This window comes from Pelophylax lessonae, assembly GCF_965119305.1.
Source record: "Pelophylax lessonae genome assembly, chromosome: 2".
NCBI lineage: Eukaryota > Metazoa > Chordata > Amphibia > Anura > Ranidae > Pelophylax > Pelophylax lessonae.
The window spans coordinates 54,041,480-54,064,182 of NC_138769.1; the positions used below are offsets into that span (position 1 = coordinate 54,041,480).

Consider the following 22,703-nt stretch of genomic DNA (forward strand, 5'->3'; position numbering starts at 1 on the left):
CTGGTAGTGAAGGGGTTAACTTTATTTGGGAGGGAGGGGCTGTGTGTATCCCTAGGGGCGTGCTTTCTACTGTGATTGGCTGGGGCTTGAGCTGTATGGACACTGATCAACGGATCTACATACTAGATCCGAGTGATCAGTATCCTAACAGCAAGGAGAATGACAGGTGGCTTGTTTACACAAGCTGCCTGACATTCTCCCTCTCCCCCGCCGATCGCCGAGTGTCCGGCGGACATCGGGTCCGCCGGTCACACGCGCGGGGGGGTCCGTGACCACGCGGGAGCGGGAGCGCGCCTCCGGGGGCGCGCGCTCGCTCCCTAGACCCTCACAAGCTAGTGACGTAGCCCTACGTCACTTTGCCTGTGAGGGGCTGACTGCCGACGTAGATCGGCGTTAGGCAGTCGGCAAGTGGTTAAGAAATGGCTTTCTTCTTGCCACTCTTCCATAAAGGCCAGATTTGTGCAGTATACGACTGATTGTTGTTCTCTGGACAGAGTCTCCCACCTCAGCTGAAGATCTCTGCAGTTCATCCAGAGTGATCATGGGCCTCTTGGCTGCATCTCTGATCAGTCTTCTCCTTGTATGAGCTGAAAGTTTAGAGGGATGGCCAGGTCTTTCGTAGATTTGCAGTGGTCTAATACTCCTTCAATTTCAATATTATCACTTGCACAGTGCTCCTTGGGATGTTTAAAGCTTAGGAAATCTTTTTGTATCCAAATCCGGCTTTAAACTTCTCCACAACAGTATCTCGGACCTGCCTGGTGTGTTCCTTGTTCTTCATGATGCTCTCTGCGCTTTAAACGGACCTCTGAGACTATCACAGTGCAGGTGCATTTATATGGAGACTTGATTACACACAGGTGGATTCTATTTATCATCATTAGTCATTTAGGTCAACATTGGATCATTCAGAGATCCTCACTGAACTTCTGGAGAGAGTTTGCTGCACTGAAAGTAAAGGGGCTGAATAATTTTGCACGCCCAATTTTTCAGTTTTTTATTAACAAAGTTTGAAATATCCAATAAATTTCGTTCCACTTCCTGATTGTGTCCCACTTGTTGTTGATTCTTCACAAAAAATTACAGTTTTATATCTATATTATATTTGAAATATTTATTTTATAAATATATATTTATATTATATCTATATCTATATTATGTTTGAAATACTTTCGCAAGGCACTGTACACCTGTACTTTTAAAGTGAATCTGTTCTAAGTTCAAAGTAACCAATGCACATTCTAGCCTGCTCCCTCCACTACTGATACTTGCATTCCCCATGCCCATGCCCTTCCGCCACCCCTTTCATCATCCAGAACACAGATATTAAGCCCTCCTTGGGCTATGGGTTAGAACTTACACAGGGCTAAGCACCCTTCCCCTGCCACCAGATGACCGTTCTTTAGCCTTGCAATTGGATGTTCAGATGCAGAGAGTTGCATCATGTTGCACAAACACTTCTTGTCCTAGGGTGACAACCGTGCTACTCTATAGATGTAGTACAGCGAGCGTTGTCACTTTAGAACCAGGCAGTGTATTACTGCCTGGATTATAAGGTGAATATTGAGGGGAAAAGAGCTGTACAGTAAAAAACGAATGCAGACACCACCTCTAAGGACTAGTGATCTGTAATATCTGCCATTTTTAAGGTTTTGGACATCATGCCTGTGTGATATGATATTATGTGACATTAGTGAAGAGTACCTGCTTCTTATGAACAGGCTTAATATCATAGATTTCTGAAGTCTCTTTTTTATTTTTTTTTTATTTTTTTTAGTGCTTTGAAGATCTGAACAAGTGGAATTTGTTACTAGGATCTCCCAGTGATAGAGATCTAGAAGCCAGGCAAATTGCCTTTATTGCTGAGAGTGTCTCATTACCCAGTGAAACCTTATCCGCTACATCACACTCTAACAAAAAGGTGAGCCTTTCCTATCTTTTGTGTCTTATTTTCAACTCCATGTTGTGTAAATCTTTCAGCCCAAAGTTTAAGTAAGCAGAGGTCTTCCTGATATAAACTGGAGGAGGGGGGAGCCTGGAAGTAAGAGGGGAGTTCTTTATAATAAACCACCTGCCTGAATTTCCCTCTTGACTTGCATTTCACTGCTTAACCTGAAATTTTGGGCAATTTTTATTTGTAAAGTAGTTGTAAAGTTGTCTCTTCTCAACATAACCTCTGTTGTTATACTTGTCTCGTTGAGTCCGACCCATGCCCTACTCCATAGAAACCATGGTTTCCATACACTGCCCTACTTCATAGACACTATGGTTTTCATACACTACCCTATTCCATAGAAGAAATAGTTACCAAGCCTTGGTTAACATATTTTGCCCTTCTCCATGGAAGCCATGGATTCCATACACTACCCTACTCTACAGAAGAAATAGTTTAAATACAGTGCCCTACTCAATTAGAAGCCATGGTTTCAATGGACTGCCCTACTCAATAGAAGCAATAGTTTCCATATACTGCCCTACTCAATAGAAGCAATAGTTTCCATATACTGCCCTACTCAATAGAAGCAATAGTTTCCATACTCTGCCATACTCCATGGAAGCCATGGTTTCTATATACTGCTTTACTCAATAAAAGCCATGTTTTCTGTATACTACCTACTTAATTGAAGGCATAGTTTCCATACACTGCCACACTCCAGAAAGCCATGGTTTTCATACCTTGCCCTACTCCACAGAAGCCATGGTCCCTATACACTGCCATTGCCATACTTTACAGAAGAAATAGTTTCCATACAGGGCCTTACTCAATAGAAGCCATGATTTCCATAAACTAGTGGCTCTACTTTGGAGATGCCATGGTTTTCACACACTGCCCTACTTCATAGAAGCCTTGATTAACATATATTGCCCTTCTTCATGGAATCCATGGTTTCTATGCACTGCCCTACTCTACAGAAGAAATAGTTTTCATACAGTGCCCTAGTCAATTAGAAGTCATGGTTTCCATGGACTGCCCTACTCAATAGAAGCAATAGTTTCCATACTCTGCCATACTCCATGGAAGCCATGGTTTCTGTATACTGCTTTACTCAATAAAAGCCATGTTTTCTGTATACTACCTACTTAATGGAAGGCATAGTTTCCATACACTGCCACACTCCAGAAAGCCATGGTTTTCATACCTTGCCCTACTCCACAGAAGCCATGGTCCCCATACACTGCCATTGCCATACTTTACAGAAGAAATAGTTTCCATACAGGGCCTTACTCAATAGAAGCCATGATTTCCATACACTGCTCTACTTTGGAGATGCCATGGTTTTCACACACTGCCCTACTTCATAGAAGCCTTGATTAACATATATTGCCCTTCTTCATGGAATCCATGGTTTCTACGCACTGCCCTACTCTACAGAAGAAATAGTTTTCATACAGTGCCCTAGTCAATTAGAAGTCACGATTTTCATGCACTGCCCTACTCAATAGAAGCCATGGTTTCCATGCACTACCCTTCTCAATAGAAGCCATGGTTTCCATACACTGCACTATTCCATAGAAGAAATAGTTTCCATACACTGCACTATTCCATAGAAGAAATAGTTTCCATACACTGCCCTACTCCCTAGAAGCCATGGTTTCTATAAGCTGCCTTACTCAATTGAATTTATGGTTTCTTCTTACTACCTTACTCCATAGAAGACATGGTTTCCATATACCGCCGTACCCTGCAGATGTCATGGTTTCCATACACTGCACTGATGATGGCCGAAAAACCTGAAACTACTATGTGTAGTTTGGAATAAATGGTTCAGTAACATTAGGCTTTATTTTCACTATACACCAGTGGTTCCGGGTGTGCATCTGGCTGATGGGGCATAAAGAAATTATTTGCATGGCTGCATACTGAAATCAGGAATACCCCTCTTATTTTCGGGATATGTGATGGAATAAGACAAGTGAATACCTTCTGTTCTAAGAAGGCATTAGTGTGCTATGCACTGTAATACGTTTTGATTTATTCAATCCCTTCTCACATTAACCTATATGGTTATACTTTCTATTTGAAAAATCAGTATACCTAGACAGGTCATGGTGAGGTGGACTAGAGGTAACCAAAAAGCCCTCCTCTATCAATGACTGTGTTTGAGTGTTTGCCACTGCCGATCAACTTCCGTTCAACCACCCTGTTGGAAACGTGCTCAATCAGCGCTGCAGGCAGTGGACTGCAGCGCTGATCAGTGTATTCTGACGGGGAGAAAGTCTCCCCACTGCCAGAATACAGACACAACGGGGGAGGATTCCCGCATCCATTGGGTGAGTGGATGGGGTAATTGGGTCAGGTTTTTTTTTTTTTCAATCCGCTGGTTAAACAAACAAAAAAAAAAATTTGCCAATGGTCAGCCTTTGTGTATTGAAAATGGTTAAATTGGGTGATTGTTGTCTCATGTATACAGGTACTCTTAACCACTTAAGCCCCAGCCCTATTTCGGACACTTTTTGTTTACAAGTTAAAACCAGTATTTTTTCCTAGAAAACTACTTAGAACCCCCAAACATTATATATATATATATATATATATATATATATATATATATATATATATATATATATATATATATATATATATATATATATATATATATTTTTTTAGCAAAGACTCTGGAGAATAAAATGTCGGTCATTGCCAAATTTTTTGTCACGCGGTATTTGCGCAGCGGTCTTTAAAACGCCATTTTTTTGGAAAAAATTAGAAAAATCACATTTCACTGCATTTAAAAAAATACTAAACATTAAAGTTAGCCCATTTTTTTTGTATATTGTGAAAGATGATGTCACGCCGAGTAAATAGATACCTAACATGTTACGGTTTAAAATTGCACCCCCCCCCCCCCCCCCCCGTGGGATGGCGACAATCTATGGTCAATAGAGATCTCAATCTGCGACGTTTTAAATTTATTTAACGGTTACCAGTTTAGAGTTGGAGTGCAGCTCTTTTTTTTTAATTATTGCCCACTCTCTCACTCTCTACGTTTTTTTTTGTGTGCGCGAGGTGATGGGGGCGGCTAAATTTTTTTTTTTTTCCTATTTATTTATTTATTTTTTTAACTTTATTACAGGTTTTTTTAAAAAAAAAAAATAAATCTGATCACTTTTATTGCTGTCACAAGCAATGTAAACATTCCTTGTGACACCAATATGCAGTGACAGGTACACTTTATGGAGGGATCGAGGGTCTAAAAGACCCTCGACCCCTCCACTACACTTCCCTGTATGCAAAACGCCGAAAACGGCATTTTTGCATACAGCCGTTTTTCAAATCTGCCGCCTTTTGCAGCACAGTAACCCGGAAGTGACGTCATGGACGCCGCCTCCGAGTTACGTCATCGGAGACCCGATCTATGCCGTTTCCGGCATTCATCGGGACTCCATCCAGCCGGCGGACGTGCCGGCTGGGTGCTCGGGGCTCCCGGTGGGACGGGAGCCCCGAGCAAAGCCACGGAAGGCGGCGGGAGGGGGGGGATGTCCCCTCCCGCTCACCCGGGTAACGATCGAGCGGCTCCCGAGCCGCATTGGTCGTTACCGACGGAAAGCCGACCGTCGGCTTCAAACCACGGTACCGGGATGATGTCTCTAGCTAGAGGCATCATCCCGGTATAACCCCGCAAAGTTACCCGACGTATGGGTACGTTAGTATGCGGTAAGTGGTTAAGCTGTATATCTCTAAAAATCACGCTGCTAGCCCAAAATAGCCCTTAAGGATAAACAGGAGGAGATAGAGAATCATGTGCTTGGATAGCCCCAGTGCATTTAAACATCCAATGAAAGAGAAAAAGTTCCGGCACCACAATGTCTCAAAAATAAAACCTATACGATTTTATTAGGTCCATCCATTAAAAGGAATCAACACCTGTAATAATTGACGCGTTTCAGCCTCTTACATAGTTTAGTCATGACTAAGGCCTATGTAAGAGGCTGAAACACATCAATAATTATGATGGCTAGATCTAATAATCTCTTAAGCTGTATGTCCAGATGTTACCCAAATTTACATCCAAATCTCCCCGTCCCCAACACAAACAGACAAAAATTTCCCAGAGGTTTTAGTTGCACACATTTGCAAATATATGTGGAAGCCGCAGTGCCAGCGTCAAGGCTCCTCTGTGTACTACAGCTCTAATGCTGTATTTTTGAGAGTCTACAAGTTGGAGCATATTGTATATACACAAAACAAAATTATAAACGCAACACTTTTTTGTTTTTGCCCCCATTTTTCAAGAGCTGAACTCAAAGATCTAAGACTTTTTTCTATGTACACAAAAGGCCTATTTCTCTCAAATATTGTTCACAAATCTGTCTAAATCTGTGTTAGTGATCACTTCTCCTTTGCCGAGATAATTCATCCACCTCACAGGTGTTGCATATCAAGATGCTGATTAGACAGCATGATTATTGCACAGGTGTGCCTTAGGCTGGCCACAATAAAAGGCCGCTCTAAATGTGCAGTTTTATCACACAGCACAATGGCACAGATGTCGCAATTTTTTTAGGGAGCGTGGAATTGGCATGCTGACTGCAGGAATGTCTACCAGAGCTTTTGCCCGTGAATTGAATGTTCATTTCTCTACCATAAGCCGTCCCGAAAGGTGTATCAGAGAATTTCCAAAAAACAACAATATCTCTCCTGCGCTCGAGTGGTATGCGGGAAGGTGAATCTTCTAGGCGGTTTTATGACACAAATTAAGTGGTCTTGCTGCCCCCCTCAGGACCAAGGGTATCCAAAAGGCACTACAAGAAAACAACAAGAGAAGGGCGCACCGACCTTGTGCATTACCCACTTAAAAGTTTATTAAAATCAAAGAAGGGTAGCGTACAATATACTCACAAACGTAGCATATGAACAAGCATGTAGGAAATGGGCAACGCTCGCTTTCAGGACACTTCTCTACTGCTGGATAGCGTGATGGTGTCCTCCAAAACCTGATGTGGCTTACGCGTTTCGAGGGAGGACCCTCTTCCTCAGAGCCAAAATCTCGAAACGCGTAAGCCACATCAGGTTTTGAGGACACCATCACGCTATCCAGCAGTAGAGAAGTGTCCTGGAAGCGAGCGGTGCCCATTTCCTATATGCTTGTTCATATGCTACGTTTGTGAGTATATTGTATACTACCCTTCTTTGACTTTAATAAACTTTTAAGTGGGTAATGCACAAGGTCGGTGCGCCCTTCTCTTGTTGTTTTCTTGTATCAGAGAATTTGGCAGTACATCCAACCGGCCTCACAACCGCAGACCACGTGTAACCACACCAGCCAGGACCTCTACATCCAGCATCTTCATCTTCAAGATCATCTGAGACCAGCCACCCGGACAGCTGCTGCAACAATCGGTTTGCATAAGCAAAGAATTTCTCCACAAACTGTCGGAAACCGTCTCAGGGAAGTTCATCTGCATGTTCATCATCCTCATCGGGGTCTTGACTTGACTGCAGTTCATTTTCGTAACCGACTTGAGTGGGCAAATGCTCACATTCAATGGCGTCTGGCACTTTGGATCCCGGTTTTCTTAGATCTTTGAGTTCAGCTCATGAAAAATGGGGGCTAAAACAGGTGTTGTGTTTATAATTTTGTTCAGTATAGCGGTGGATAAATTGGGGGCCCCTTACAGCATGTCCTGCAGGGGACAGCTCATGTGAGCTCAGTTCAATTGATGTGGGCACATTCTCTAGCATTTTATTACTAGAGAGAAAATCAACGTATGCATATAAGAATGGGCAATAGGTGGAGTTCTGTAGTCCAGCTGGCAGGGCTGACAATGCTGTATTGGAGTTCAGTAGATTGCTAGCAGATCAACAGGTATTTTTCTGTATTTGCATTGTTTTTAAAGGGGTAACGCAGGGAAATAGGCATATATTGCATAGTTGTACCAATATAGTTATTTTTTATTTATTTTGCCCTGACATTTAATTGGGAAACACTGTGCACCCAGCAGTCTTGTGATCAGACGTGAAGAAGGCTTGTCATGATTCGATGACTTTGTAATCAGCCCTTGCTCTAGTTTATTTATTCTATCGCCCAGGGGTTGCCTGTCCAGTCTGTGCTGCAGATGTGGCACAAAGAAAGCACTGTGTGCTATCATGTGTCTAGCCAAGAGAGGAGAGCCCTCTCTCCAGACACAATGGCCCCTGAATGGAGCCCGTTGTGGGGAATCCACTTGTTTAGAGCCAGGCTGGCTTCCTCTGCTTTGATCCTCTTACTCTGACTACCTGCTTATATCCCTGTCTGGTCACAGGAAGAGATTGTCCTGTTTACTTTCAGCCTGACTGCCCGGGAAGCTTGTCTTGTACCTGGTCTTCAGCGTGACATGACAAGGCTTTGATCAGGTTTCCTCCTCCTTGTTTAGGTTGTTTTACAACTTATGTCTTGACATTATTGGTTATGGATCATGCACTTGGCTGCAGGATAGTGATACGATTCAGGGGATATTATCTCTACAGAAGGAAATAATGAATTGGAATTCCTGTTCATGGTTGTGGAATTTACTATTGAGTTTCAGTAGACTGATGAATCTGTTTTTTGGAATCCACTTTGGTTGTCTTTCAATGCAAATTCCCATATATATCTTCTTGCCATATGGGAAGTTATATACTACATCGCCAGCTTACACAGACCACCTAACAGGTCAATATGTGGCAATAGAAATTTACATTCTAAAGACTGTTTGTAAATTCCTTTCTTCTCCGCTTCTTACATCACCAATAGCGTTGGAAAAGAATGTGATTGGTGGATATAAAAATGATCTTTGGACTGGTATTTTTTCTTTTTTTTCCTTAAACTTCTTTTTTATTAATTTTATCAAATGAACAGCACGATAAAACAGCAATATAGTGACATTACAGAAAAATACTGTACAGTATTCAATATCAGCAGGATATCTCAAAGGTCCATTATAGGTAAAGGAGAACACGAATAGATGTGACATTACAGATCCATGAACGTGCTGAATCAAACGCAGTTATCACTGTTACAACACATTTTACACATGCAACTTAAACTAAAAACTCAGCAGGAAAAGCAAATGGTGGTCAGAGTTGTATCCCCCTTCCCAAGCGGAGTGTAGGCCCAGAACAGACCCCACCGTGCACACACAGCCCCCACTCTTAGAGCAGCGTAGAGCTGCACGTGTCAGCCAAATCAACCCACGGACTCCAGATCTTCATGAATTTTTTTGGACAACCCCTGGCTTCATAGGTCATTTTATATAGAGGTAGGACTTGGTTAATTAGGTTTTTCCAGAGGTCAAGTGGAATCCTGTCCGTATGCACCCACTGCATCACCACAGTTTTCCTGGCATAAAACAATAAAAGTCTAAAACTGTTTTTGGTGAGAGCGGAGATCAACCTCCCCGAGAATCCCCAGTATGCACCACTTAGGGCTGCAGACATTAGGGAAGTCCAGGGACGTCGAGAGGAAGTGTGTAACCTGAGACCAAAAGGGTCTAATTTTTGGACAGTTCCACAATTGGACTGGTATTTTTATATCAGGCTTTGTGAATATGAGAGAAATCAAGGAACTTGTTCCAGCATCACCTGCAGGTATGTTCCAGCATCACCTGCAGGTATGTTCCAGAATTACCTGCAGGTATGTTCCAGAATTACCTGCAGGTATGTTCCAGCATCACCTGCAGGTATGTTCCAGCATCACCTGCAGGTATGTTCCAGCATCACCTGCAGGTATGTTCCAGCATCACCTGCAGGTATGTTCCAGCATCACCTGCAGGTATGTTCCAGCATCACCTGCATGTATGTTCCAGAATTACCTGCAGGTATGTTCCAGAATTACCTGCAGGTATGTTCCAGCATTACCTGCAGGTATGTTCCAGCATTACCTGCAGGTATGTTCCAGAATTACCTGCAGGTATGTTCCAGCATCACCTGCAGGTATGTTCCAGCATCACCTGCAGGTATGTTCCAGCATCACCTGCAGGTATGTTCCAGAATTACCTGCAGGTATGTTCCAGCATCACCTGCAGGTATGTTCCAGAATTACCTGCAGGTATGTTCCAGCATCACCTGCAGGTATGTTCCAGCATCACCTGCAGGTATGTTCCAGAATTACCTGCAGGTATGTTCCAGAATTACCTGCAGGTATGTTCCAGAATTACCTGCAGGTATGTTCCAGCATCACCTGCAGGTATGTTCCAGCATCACCTGCAGGTATGTTCCAGCATCACCTGCAGGTATGTTCCAGCATCACCTGCAGGTATGTTCCAGGATCACCAGTTAACGAAAAAATAAAGTGGAATAAACTGGTGCTCTACAGCAATACTGATATAAAACTTTAGGTTCCAGGTTGAAAGGCTCTGCATTCTGTAGGCATATCAAAGGTTACACTTCCATTGTGGAAGGAGTGGGCTTTTATACTTGTCAAGTGCAGATATCCCAGTAAATTCAGAGTGCCAAACAACTTAAACTCTGCTGATTACCATCATTTTCATTCAACTTATGTACAGTAGATAGATATCAGGAGGATCAGAGAGATCAGATATTTTTTATAGACCACACAAGGGCACAATGTTAAAGCATATGGTTTTAGATAGAGTTGGGAAGCAGGAACAGTTATTTTGTTTGGTCACTTTTCTTCAATTGGGGAGATTTCCCTTTACTTTACACCCTGTAGACACAACAAAAAGCGAGAGGATGTTATTCGAAAGTGAGAGAGATCCTTGCTATAGCAGTTGTCACAGCCGCAAATGTCCCTATTGGAATATCTCCCCTCCCCTTCTGGTGACAAATCACATGTTGAAATATAAGGAAATGATTCCGGGTGGCTACACTTCCAAAAATCCTTTTATTGAAGCTTCATATGACAAATGGTTGACAGATGAAGCAGGGGGCAAAAAGCTAGACGCGTTTCACGCAAATTTTAGCGCTTTGTCATTATCTAAGCGCTAACATTTGCGCAAAGCACGTCTATCTCTTTGTCCCCTGCTCCACTTGTCATATGAAGCTTCAATAAAAGGATTTTTGGAAGGGCAGCCGTCCAGAATCATTTACCTATGTTACACAGCATGCGAGCTGGGCTAGCTCCTGACTAGTGTGTGTGGGGATTAACTAGAGACTCGCTCACCTGGAGTGGCTTTTTTTGTTTTATTGAAGACTGCCTGGAGTCACATTTTGATATGTTCTTTATTTTTCATTCCCTGTGACGGTGTGGTCACCAGAACAAATAGAGCAGAAAAATCTCCCTGCTGGGAGCACAGACAGCAAAAAAAACCCCTCAAAGACAGCAATCCTTTTCTCTAACTGCCAGTAAAAATAAAGGAGGGACACCTTTTAGCGCCCAGTATGCAGGCAAAGGACATGTCTCTGCCACTTCCCTGATTACACTGACCACAAAGATCTAACCTACAGAAAAATATTTTTGTTAATCTGTTTTTCCCTAAGGCCCCCTTTACATGAGGCGGAGTCCTCCAGGAGCCTGCCTGTTCAGCTGGGAATCTTTCCCTTGATCCCCGCTGAGCAGGTGGATGTCTGATCTGTGTCTGCTCTGTAGAGCAGAGTAGACACAGACACAGCCCACTCTCCTTTATAGGCGGTCGAATGTAAACAGTTTGCCCGTTCATTTACACCCGACTGCCATCTGATCTGCCAGACAGTTGGGGAATCGGTCCCCATCCGTCTGTTTTAAGTGGAAAGGATCGGATGTCGGCGGGTGTCAACAGACACATGTCTGTTGACTTCCGCCACTCCATAGAGGGCAATGGATGGTCTGATCAGGTTCGCCTGAAAAACTGGAGGTCCGCCCCTGTGTAAGGGGCCCTTTATTGCCTCTTCAAAGTAAAAAATAAAAACATTGATGGAGAGGTTGGATAAAAAGTTTAGAGCAGCATAAGACTTTTTGTAGTAAAATAGTACATTTTGTGTAGAGATGTATATAGTCGGGCAGAGGGATTTGGTCTAAAAAAAGAGACAGTCTCCTCAAATGAGGGATAGTTGGGAGCTCTAAATTTGTCAGCGCTATATAAATACCTGTAATAAATATTCAGAAATGCTATAGGAAAAAAAGCTACTTTTGTATACAGGGGGCAGGCTTTGGAAAAAAAAAACTGAGTGGGGTTCTAACCCTTCCACATTCACTGTGGTTTCTATTTTTATTACAAAAACATGCAAAAAGTTCAGTTCTAGGGCTTCCTTTGGGGCTGAGACTTCATGGATAGTAGATAAGTCTTCTGTAAGATGCTATATAAATAAATCATGGCCATGTAGATGCAAGAATTAATTGATGTAGCAAAACAAAGTGACATTTTCACTTGACTTGGTGAATGTGGCGAAGCTGCCTTCACTATGAATGCCCAGTCTTGTGCGTAGAAAATGTAAAAAGACAGGATTTTTGCTTCCACGTGATTGAAGTCATCAAAGCTTAACCTTATTTACTAAGCTAAGTGAAAATTCCCTTTGCTAAATGAACATCCTGTACCAGCCTTTCTCAGCTAGGGTTCCTCCAAAGGTTGCTAGGAGCTCCTTGAGCAATTTCTGCCTTTTTAAATTAGTAAACACTTACATCAACAATCTTTTAGGCTGTCTGTAAAGGAGGGTCTATCCAATGACCAGAAATATAAGGCCCCACCCACACTTGGGAATGAGACTGTGTGCGATTTTACATGCAGGAACACCAGCAGGGGTTCCTGTTGATTAGCTGTGGGTGGAAGCCCCATTGAAATCAAGGGTTGGCGGGTGGCTCTTGTAGCTAATCGTGGCCAATGGCCTGTAATCGTTCATGGAGTGATTACCTGCAAATGATCAACTCTGTGCGCAATAAAGGAAAAGGAATTGGCAGCACTCCAGGTTGAGTCAAAATCCAGATTTATTGACTGGACATCCAAATATGACAATCGTGACAAGGTAGGCGCGTTTCACACACTGACTGTGTGCTTAATCATTACAAAACTTTTGTAATGATTAAGCACACAGTCAGTGTGTGAAACGCGTCTACCTTGTCATATTTGGATGTCCAGTCAATAAATCTGGATTTTGACTCAACCTGGAGTGCTGCCAATTCCTTTTCCTTCATCAAGTTTTCACGGAGGCGAGCCAGGGCATGCACCGGTGTGAGTCATCAGGCAATCACACCACCTTGAGCAGTGAGTTCTTGTCTTTTCAACTCTGTACGCAGACGGTCTGCATCCAGGCCTGATCATTCGCAGGTAAACTCTGATTAGATGATTACATGTAACCGACCAGGATTAACTGCAGGATCCTTCAGCCTTCTATTGCTTTCAGTGGGGCTTCCTCCTGCAATGAATCACCAGGAGCCCTTGCTGGGGTTCCTGCATGTAATTGCACAGGGTCCCATTCGCAAGTGTGAATGGGACCTAAGAAGCGTTTTTTCCAGTGACCATCATACTAATGTACTGTGACCTGTAGATATAGTAATTAATAGTAGGGGTTCCCTAAGACCGGGAATTTATTTCAAACATTCTTCTATGTTAAAAAGCTTGAGAGAGGCTGTCCTGTACTATACAAGAGATAGTATTTTGACTTTTAGGGTGGATTCACAATGTTTCATGTGCATTGCAGAATACGTGGTAATGCATACTTGTAGATGTGAATGGGCTTGTAGGTTTTCCCCTTTGTCTTTCTATACTATATTGTAGCACATAGTTGCGAAACAGCTACATAGGAAATAATGGCATTTTAACATGAAATTCTTTTTTTGCAGCAAAATGCATGAGTCCTGATGCAAATGAACAAATGTGTCTAGGACAGCCTTTCTCAACCTTTTTACCCAAGAGGAACCCCTAAAATAGTCTTCAGCTCTTACGGAGCACTTACTAAAACCAATTTATTGGGGGTCGATGGAAAAAATGCCCCCTTACCCGCATTGGTGGTCAGGAAGATTGCTCCTTACATTGGTGGTCAGAGGGGAAAATGCTCCTTACATTGGTGGTCAATGAAATGAATGCCCCCCCCTTGCAGACAACTAAAAAAAACAATGGTGTAATGCTTATGGCCTTGCCAAAATGGTGTCAGCCCTGGAATTATTTAGGCATCATTAAATTGAAAATCAATAAGCCACAGCTCAAGGAACCCCTGGCAACCATAGATTTCCAAGGAACCCTAGATTTCCAAGGAACCCTAGATTTCCAAGGAACCCTGGTTGAAAATGGCTGGCCTAGGACCTCATATTTGATAACTTCCAACGTCTGAATAAGTAATGTAAATGTATCAAGCTGGGTATTGAGAGTTCTATGCTTTCCTCTGTGTTCCAGGTTCGGAATCTCTCTGAGTATTGTCTCCCTCTGGCTCTGTGCCATGGAGACTCTTCTAGGTTATTGGCAGAAGCCAGCGTGGATAACTTCAGCGAGCTTGGCATAGCGTTCATGGAAGATCGCTTACAAATGGACAATGGCTCACAGCCACAGAAGATTACTTGTAAGTTACATTTTCTTCATTTACTGAAGGGTCAGGTGAGGAATCTTTTCGGTTTCTCGACTAATTGGGAGGGGAGGGGGGGGGGAGGGAGAGAAAATTGTTCCAGATTGCACTCCACAAGGGTTCCAGAACACAAGCAGGCATTTTGTAGCGAAGAGTAGCTTACACAGTTCCAATGTTGTCAGATTTATTGTAAGGCTCCGTTCACACTACCGCGACTTGTCAGTCTGACAAGTCGCAGTCCATACACTGCTACAGGACCCGTTCTAATAGGAGCGACACAAGTCGCTCCGACTTAGAAAAAGGGTCCTGTACTACTTCGGGGCGACCTCGGAGCGACTTGCATAGACATTCATTATATGAAGTCCATGCAAGTCGCGCCACTGCAGCAACACCCGACTCAACAAGTCGGTTGTTCAAATCGATTATTGTCAAAGGAGCCAAGGTGAATAATTTTCAGCTGAGCAATGAGTACATCCTATTAGATGCAGCCACTGTTCGGATATTCAGACAGCCCCAGTGCTGGCTGGCAGAATAGAATAGCTGCCAGCCGATATTCTCCCATCCATGCTAAACAGCATTGTGTTAGATTTCTTTCATTCTGCCCAACTGAACGAAAGAACTCTAAGTGTGTTTGGCTGGGGTTAGGGTGCTCTTACACAACTATTATCACTATCCATTCATTAAGATAGACATTGGACACTTTAAGCCCCAGGGAAAGCTGAATATTATAGGCTGAGGTCCGAGTGGCTAATCCAGGTTACTGTTGTTTCTAGACCGTGCATCTTTCCTCCTTCTGCCTGCCGATTGGAGGTTCTTACAAAATTGCTGCCTTTTTCTTTCATGTGCGTTTCCCTAGTAAAGCAAATCTTTTACGATTTCATAAAACTCAAAGACGCTGTTCAGGGTTGAGCTGTGAAATCAGATGATTGTGCTTTGTGTAAGTTCCAAAGTCACACACACTTGCTGCCTTGTTTATTATTCTAATACTCCAGATTCCAGCTCTCCAGAATTATTTCGGTCAGATGATTAAGCAGTTAAGTGTTTTAGATTGGTTTTCCATTTTATAACAGTATGAACGGCTGCTTGAGGCTTTGGAAGGTATTAGGGGTAAGTTTGCTGTGATCACAGGGATTATCTCTGTTTCTTTGTCAGTTATTTTTTCTTTAATTATCAAACTATCTTTGGTTAAAGCTTAAGTTTAGGTATGGCAATTTTTATATAGTTACATTATTCCAGCTTGGACCAATGTTAGTATGTTCCATAGCTGTGGGATCCCCGCATAAGGTGGAAATCACTGTAGTAGGCACCGCTAACACAGAAATCTCCTCTAACTTCTGGGTCCTGTGGCTGCTCTGCTGCTTTGTGAACATTCGCTCAACAGGGTCGCCATTCAAAAAACACTTTGCATTTTCTCAAGGAATATAAAGTGTTTTCTGATTGGATGAGGTTAGGTGGTGATGTCACAATTTCCACCTCGTCCAGTAAGTAGAAAAGAACAGGCGCCGCTGAAGTTAGCAAAGGCTTTATTGCATGACAAACATAATGTAGTGACTTACATGTGAGATTACTCTAGTCCATGTTCCATATCGTGGTTGTTCCTCCGATGTAGTCTCTGGTGTTCCGGCCGTCCTGCAGCCAGGAAGTGACGATCCAGGAAGCTAAACCACGGAGCTGGTTAAGTCGGAAGCCACGGTGAAACGCAGGCTAACCGGAAGTGACGTAACGCCTATTCGGAAGAATGCGTACTCGGCTCCTTCTTCAGACGTGATTCACTTACTGACCACTTTGCTAACTTCAGCGGCGCCTGTTCTTTTCTATTTGCTGCCAGCGGGATTTCCTGTTTTTTGCCTGCCAGTGCTGCCCTGAATGTTGACTATAATTGGAAAGTCTGCAAGCACACATTGGTCATCTGTTTGTGCATTTGGTGGACACTTCTTTGGCACTAGCGCCCAACACCCATTTCCTTGACCTCGTCCAGTAAGAGAACACTTTGCATTGATTGAGATCATGCAAAGTACTGCTTGGATTTTGAAGAAGGGGACATACCCCGAAAGCTTGTCCTGAAAAATTGTATGTTAGTGCAAATAAAAAAAGTATCACGGACAGTACTCAATTGTCTCCATTGATTGAGAAAAATGCAAGTGTTCTCTGAATGAAGCCTGGGTTTAGCGGTCGACCTCCGTTTTTCACAATGCAGCATGGTAGCTGCTTGGCACCGGACCCGGCAGAATACTGTAGTGGAGAATAGTGGAGAATACTGTAGTATCGGTGCCTACTACAGTTATTTCCATCTTCTTTGGGGGTCTCACAGGTATAGAGATAGGTTTGACCGCACTTCATCATCGAAGGTGAAAAATAGACTTTATTGTGTAAAAACATGTCTTGACAGCAATACAAACCTCATGGACAAAACAGGCATGGGAAGAAGCAGTTGACGCGTTTCACTAACTAATTTCACTTAATGCAAGTATTCTCTGAATGAAGCCTGGGTTTAGCGGTCGACCTCAGTTTTTCACAATGCAGCATGGTAGCTGCTTGGCACAGGACCCGGCAGAATACTGTAGTAATGGTGGAGAATAGTGGAGAATACTGTAGTAACGGGGCTTACTACAGTAATTTCCATCTTCTTTGGGGGTCTAACAGGTATAGAGATAGGTTTGACTGCACTTTAACATCGAAGGTGAAAAATAGACTTTACTGTGTAAAAACATGTCTTGACAGCAATACAAACCTCATGGACAAACGGGCATGGGAAGAAGCAGTTGACGCGTTTCACTAACTAATTTCGCTTACTCGCTTATGAGTAAGCAAAATTAGTTTGTGAAACCATCAACTGCTTCTTCCCATGCCTGGTTTGTCCATGTTTGTATTGCTGTTAGGACATGTTTTTACACAATAAAGTCTATTTTTCAACTTCGATGTTGAAGTGCGGTCAAACCTTTCTCCTAGATTGGATGTTGCGCGGATCGGACGTGCACCCAACTGCTGAGGGTGGGACAGCTTTCATCTGAGCGGCATTACGTTTGTTTCAGGTCCCACAGGTATGGCACATACAGTAAATACTTGCATTGGTCTTAGCTTTACCAATATTAACTATGTAAAATGTGCTATACATACATTTCAGCTTTACAACTTCATGAGGTACCCTCATACGGTAATAGCGTTCACTACTTGGGGCTTGTAGGTCCTGCTGGCTAAGTTCAAGGTGGTTTCAGTGCAGTTTTAATAATGCTTTATGTGTAGACCCTAAATCTGGCATCATGCACCACTGCATACAGCTTTCTTAAATCATTTTTGGTGTACCTGTTGCAAAGTTTTCACCTTGAGATCCTACCAGTAACCACACTTCCTGTTGCAGGCTGACAATGCTAATCTTCTGCTTTGCAATTAGCAGCGCCATTGTCAGCCTGCTTTGTGCACTTCTTCAGCTGGGTGATAGTGTGCCTATCAGGTCTGCACATGCCTTCTGCAGACCTGATGGGACAGCTCAACAGTCAAGCTGCCAATGTCACTGCTTGTCATTTTTCAGCCTTCCAGGGAAAGCCTTCTAATTGGGACTTTGTTGCAATGTCAACTAAGATGTTTTTTTTTTTTTCTACACCTAAAACATAACTATACTCAAAAGGGGAATATCGACTTGTTTGCCTTCTCCCCCCCTTCTCCTTTTAACATATTTTTTTTGGGGAGGGCGAGCACCTGGTTTTGACAGGTGCCAGCTCCCACTGCCGCCTAGATCCCCTAGGTCAGTGATGGCAAACCTTGGCACCCCAGATGTTTTGAAACAACATTTTACATGATGCTCAGCTTCTCTGCAGAGTGCATTAGCATCATGGGAAATTTAGTTCAGAAATATATGGTATGCCAAGGTTCGCCATCACTGGCTTAGGTGATTCGAGCAGAAGTTCATTCCCCTCCCTCCCCCCCCCCTTGCCTGCAGCCATCTAAGACACATCACAGGTCCCAGAAGAGTGGGGAACCATTCACAAAGCGCGGTTCGTGCATGTGCAATGGAAAGCTGGCTGTGAGGCTGCAAGGTGTCGGAGCCGGCTTCCCTTAGTTGAGATGCTGGTGCTAGGGACCCAAAGCCCAATGAAGGATCGGCTCAGGTATGGATGGCGCTGGATCCCTGGACAGGTAAATGCAGTGCTGTATCTTGGCCTAGGCCAACAAGGTCCAGGCCTAGGGCAGCACTTTGCAGGGGGGCAGCAAAAAAGCTGCACCCCACATGAAAAAAAAACAGCCTCCTCCTGACTCCCGCACGAAAAGGGTCCCCACTGGCTTGTGCTACACTTTTAGTATACTGCCAGTCCTATGGGGCAAATCAGTCTGGCACCCCCATAAAGCGGTCACACTGCTACCTGCCGGTACTGATGGGCCCTAATAATCTTCACTGATGGCCAATGATGAGGCTGCACTGATGGCCACTGATGAGACGGCACTGATATGATGCACTGATGGTCACTGATATGATGCACTGATAGGCTGCACTGGTGGCCACTGATCGGGCTGTACTGATGGCTACTGATGAGGCCACCCTCATCAGAAGTCAGCAGCTACAGGATTTGTAGCTGCCTACTTTTATTTTTTCTTGGGGGTGGACTGAAGCTCCTTTTTTTTATTTTGAGTCTAAAGGACAGGAGCTAAAGTGTATTCTGTGAGACACAGATGGCAAAAGAAAAGCATGATAGTTTTAACCCACCCCTACACTATTCAACATGTTTCTGACTGCATTTGCATACTTTGTGTTTAATTGCATTGTCTTTTAAATATGTGGTATTGTCGTCCCTTAGCTGTGCACTTAAGAGAGACTACTGCGACTAAAGGAGAAGACCCACACGACCCTCAGTTATATTTGGCTCAGAGGACAGCTGCCCTTGAGCTGAATCTCATTTCTGATAGGACTTTTGGAAAGGATATGGGTGTGGCTGAAAGCACCGAGATGCAGAACCCTGACAACAGCAATGAAAACCCAAGTTCAAATAGGAGAACGGGTCTGGGACAAGGAGAGGAAGCTAGTGGTGAACATCTTCATCTTCACCTGTCCAGCTGTCATGAGTGCCTTGAACTGGAGAACTGCACCATTGAGTCGGTCAAATTTGCTTCAGCAGAAAACATTCCGGACCTTCCTGAGGATTTCAGTAGCTTGGAGGACCATTCGGATGTGGGTCATTCCAATGAGACCTCAAATCTTAATGTCAGCGGGAAGCCACCTAATGTTCTCATTTATAGTAGCCCCTCATTTCCGGAACAATTTGAACAAGTCAAATCAGTGCTCCTCCAATGCTTTGATACTTGTCGGTACGTTGTGTACCCTCTCCCTGAGGAGCAGGCTCTCACAGCCCCATGGGTGGACAATTGCTTACTGTTGGTTCTAGTGGGTGAGGAACCCATACCTTCCAATCTTCACAGACTCTTTACTTCCTACCTGGAGAAAGGTGGGAAGATCCTGGGATTTGCCTCCTCTTATACGTTTGGCAATGTAGCTCTGAAAAGAAAATCTCAACTTTTGGGCTCAGTTCAAGACCTGGTTTTTGATGGACCCAATGGCAATCAGATTCGTCTCAATGTCATGGCCAGTGGGTTTGTGTATGAGGAGGGCTTGGTAGAGTCATGTGATAAAGTAGATGAATGGGGACGGTTAAACAATGACAGCCAGGACCTGATGATGGTGCGTCAATCGTATGGTGACGGTGGAGAAGCTGTTCTTTGCCAGGTATAATTTCCCCTTCAGCTCTACCAGTTTATATGTTAAAGTGATATTAACCTCCCTGGCGGTATGATTCTTTCCGATTTTAGGTGCTGAAAGCGGTACAATTATTTTGCATGTAATTCTTAAGAATGAGCAGCCCAAACCAACTATTTACATATCATTTTTTTTTTTACTGTGCGTTCTTCTTTATAACATCTCGGGTATGATAAAGTTTGAAACACAAAATCATAAATTATAATAAATAACTATAACCACTTCCCCACTGCTCACTGTGCTGCTACTGCGGCACAGTGGCTTGTTATCGTCTGGCGACGTAGGTCTACCTCACCAGACATTCCCCTCTCGCTGTTTTCAGTCACAGCCGGAGTCGGGCCAGGGGAGGAGCGGCGGAGATCGCCGCTGCTCTTCCCCGATCGTCGGGGAATCTAGTTTGGAGATCCGCCCGCTTGTGTAAACACAAGCGGGCGGATCTCCTAAGTGACAAGGAGTGACAGATTGCAGTGTTCAACATAGCTGAACATGCGATCTGTCTGTTTGTCACTCAGTCAGCTCCCACCCCACATGTTAGTAAGCACCATGCATACATTAACCCCTCCCTCTCCAATAAAATTAACCCCTTCCCTGCCAGTGTCATTTTTACAGTAACAGTGCATATGTATAGCACTGATTACTGCAGTAATGTCACTGGTACCCCCAAAAGTGTAAAAAATGTCAGTCAAGGGTCCGATCTGTCCGCGCAATGTCGCAGTCCCGCAAAAAAAATCGCAGATCGCCGCCATTACGCGTTAAAAAAAAACCCACCAAAAATGACAGAAATATTTCCAATTACGTGGAGGATACAGAGATACGTGGAGGGCCATTAACCACTTTAATACCGCCCCATAGCCGATTTATTGCTCTGTGCAGAATCATGTATATGTATATACACGATTCTGCACTTCCGGGTTTTGGGCACGAGCGCATGCCACTGGCGATTCTCTCCCGCTGTGATTTTACACAGCGGGAGCCGATCAGTGGGCCCCCTGGACCCGATGGCCACCGGGACCCGCCAATCGTTTGTTACACCTTCACAATGACAGTCTGCATATGTAAACAAGGCAGACTGTCATTCTGTGAGTATAGAAGACATGGATCCTGTGTTTCTGTGAAGGAGGAACACCGATCCATGTCTTTAGGTAGTAAAAGCACCTCCCCCCACAGTTAGTAATTACTCCCTAGGCACACATTTAACCCTTTGATCACCCCCGATGTTAACCCTTTCCCAGCCAGTGTCATTAGTACAGTGACCATGTATATTTTTAGAACTGATCACTGTGTTAGTGTCACTGAACCCCCAAAAACGTGACAAAAATGCCAGTTAGTGTCTGATTTGTCCGCTGCAATATCGCAGTTCCGCTATAGATCGCTGCCATTACTAGTAAAATAAATAAATAAAAATATCCCATAGTTTTTAGACGTGATAACTTTTGTGCAAATCAATCAATATACGCTCATTGGGATTTTTTTTTTTTTTTTACCAAAAATATGTAGCAGAATACATATTGGCCTGAATTGATGAAAAAATTATTTTTTTTCTGGAACTGCAAGCACTGGTGTGAACTAGGCCATCCGAAACCATATAACCTACTTTTCCATGTGTTTTTGATGCAGAACAAAATGCACTGGACTGCATGTGGTGTCAACTGGCTCTAAGAGTATTTTTTCCTGAAAATATGCGATTGATAAACAGCTACACAAATAAAAAACTTACAACTGACACTATTTTATTCTACAGGTCCTCTGCTATATAAGTTTATATCTATATAATTGTTTGGGGGATCTAAGTATTTTTTCAATCAAAAAAATGCTGATTTTTATTATGTGTGTGAAAAAATTCCCTGGCATCAAAGTGTGTGTTTTTTTTTCTATACCAGGGCTTTTCCTTTTTAATGGTTTCAACTGGAATTCTGCTTTAAATAATGTATTTAGTAAGAACGGTATCAGTACCCTGCTTGTTGGATTGTTGGTATTTTTTTTTTTTTTTATTTCATTTTTGCACCTTTTGTGTGTGTGTTTTTTTTTTTCTTTTGTGTATAATTGTGAAAACTCAATAAATATATCTTTAAAAAAAAAAAAAAAAAAAGAACCATATCGGTAATGCTCTGCGCACTGTTTATTTTACAGGTCAGGCTGGAAGTGGCTCCCGAGTCTCTAAAGGAACATGATAAGGGGACCTTTGACTCTTTAAAGCTCAGTAACCCCCAGAGGCACGAGGTACTGATGCAGATCCTCCTCAGTCTTGGTCTGGAGTGTGAGGTCAGCTCCTCCCCGACTCTCACACCGGTCTACCTGCTAAGTGCACAGAAGGTAAGCTCAGGTTGACTGTCTTTAATACGTGGACATCGGTCCTCATTTTACATAGTTACATAGTTAGAGGTTGAAAAAAGACATCAGTCCATCCAGTTCAACCTATGATGTGTGTGTGTGTGTTTGCTGTTAACCGTACATTGTATACCCCTGTATGTTGTGGTCTTTAAGATGCCCATCTAGTAGTTTTTTGAAACTATCAATGCTCCCTGCTGATACGACTGCTTGTGGAAGAAAATTCCACATCCTTACTGCTCT

The 22,703-nt window shown here is 43.3% G+C and overlaps 1 protein-coding gene across 1 annotated transcript in view; it reads left to right on the forward strand.

Moving 5' to 3' along the window:
* Window positions 1–22,703, forward strand: part of HLCS (holocarboxylase synthetase) — a 294,423-nt gene that overhangs the window by 11,422 nt on the left and 260,298 nt on the right. Inside the window, exons 3-6 of the mRNA XM_082247766.1 lie at window positions 1,778–1,921; window positions 14,224–14,386; window positions 19,180–20,102; window positions 22,263–22,445. Of these exons, the coding sequence (XP_082103892.1) occupies window positions 1,778–1,921; window positions 14,224–14,386; window positions 19,180–20,102; window positions 22,263–22,445 (1,413 nt within the window). The remainder of the gene's footprint in view (window positions 1–1,777; window positions 1,922–14,223; window positions 14,387–19,179; window positions 20,103–22,262; window positions 22,446–22,703) is intronic.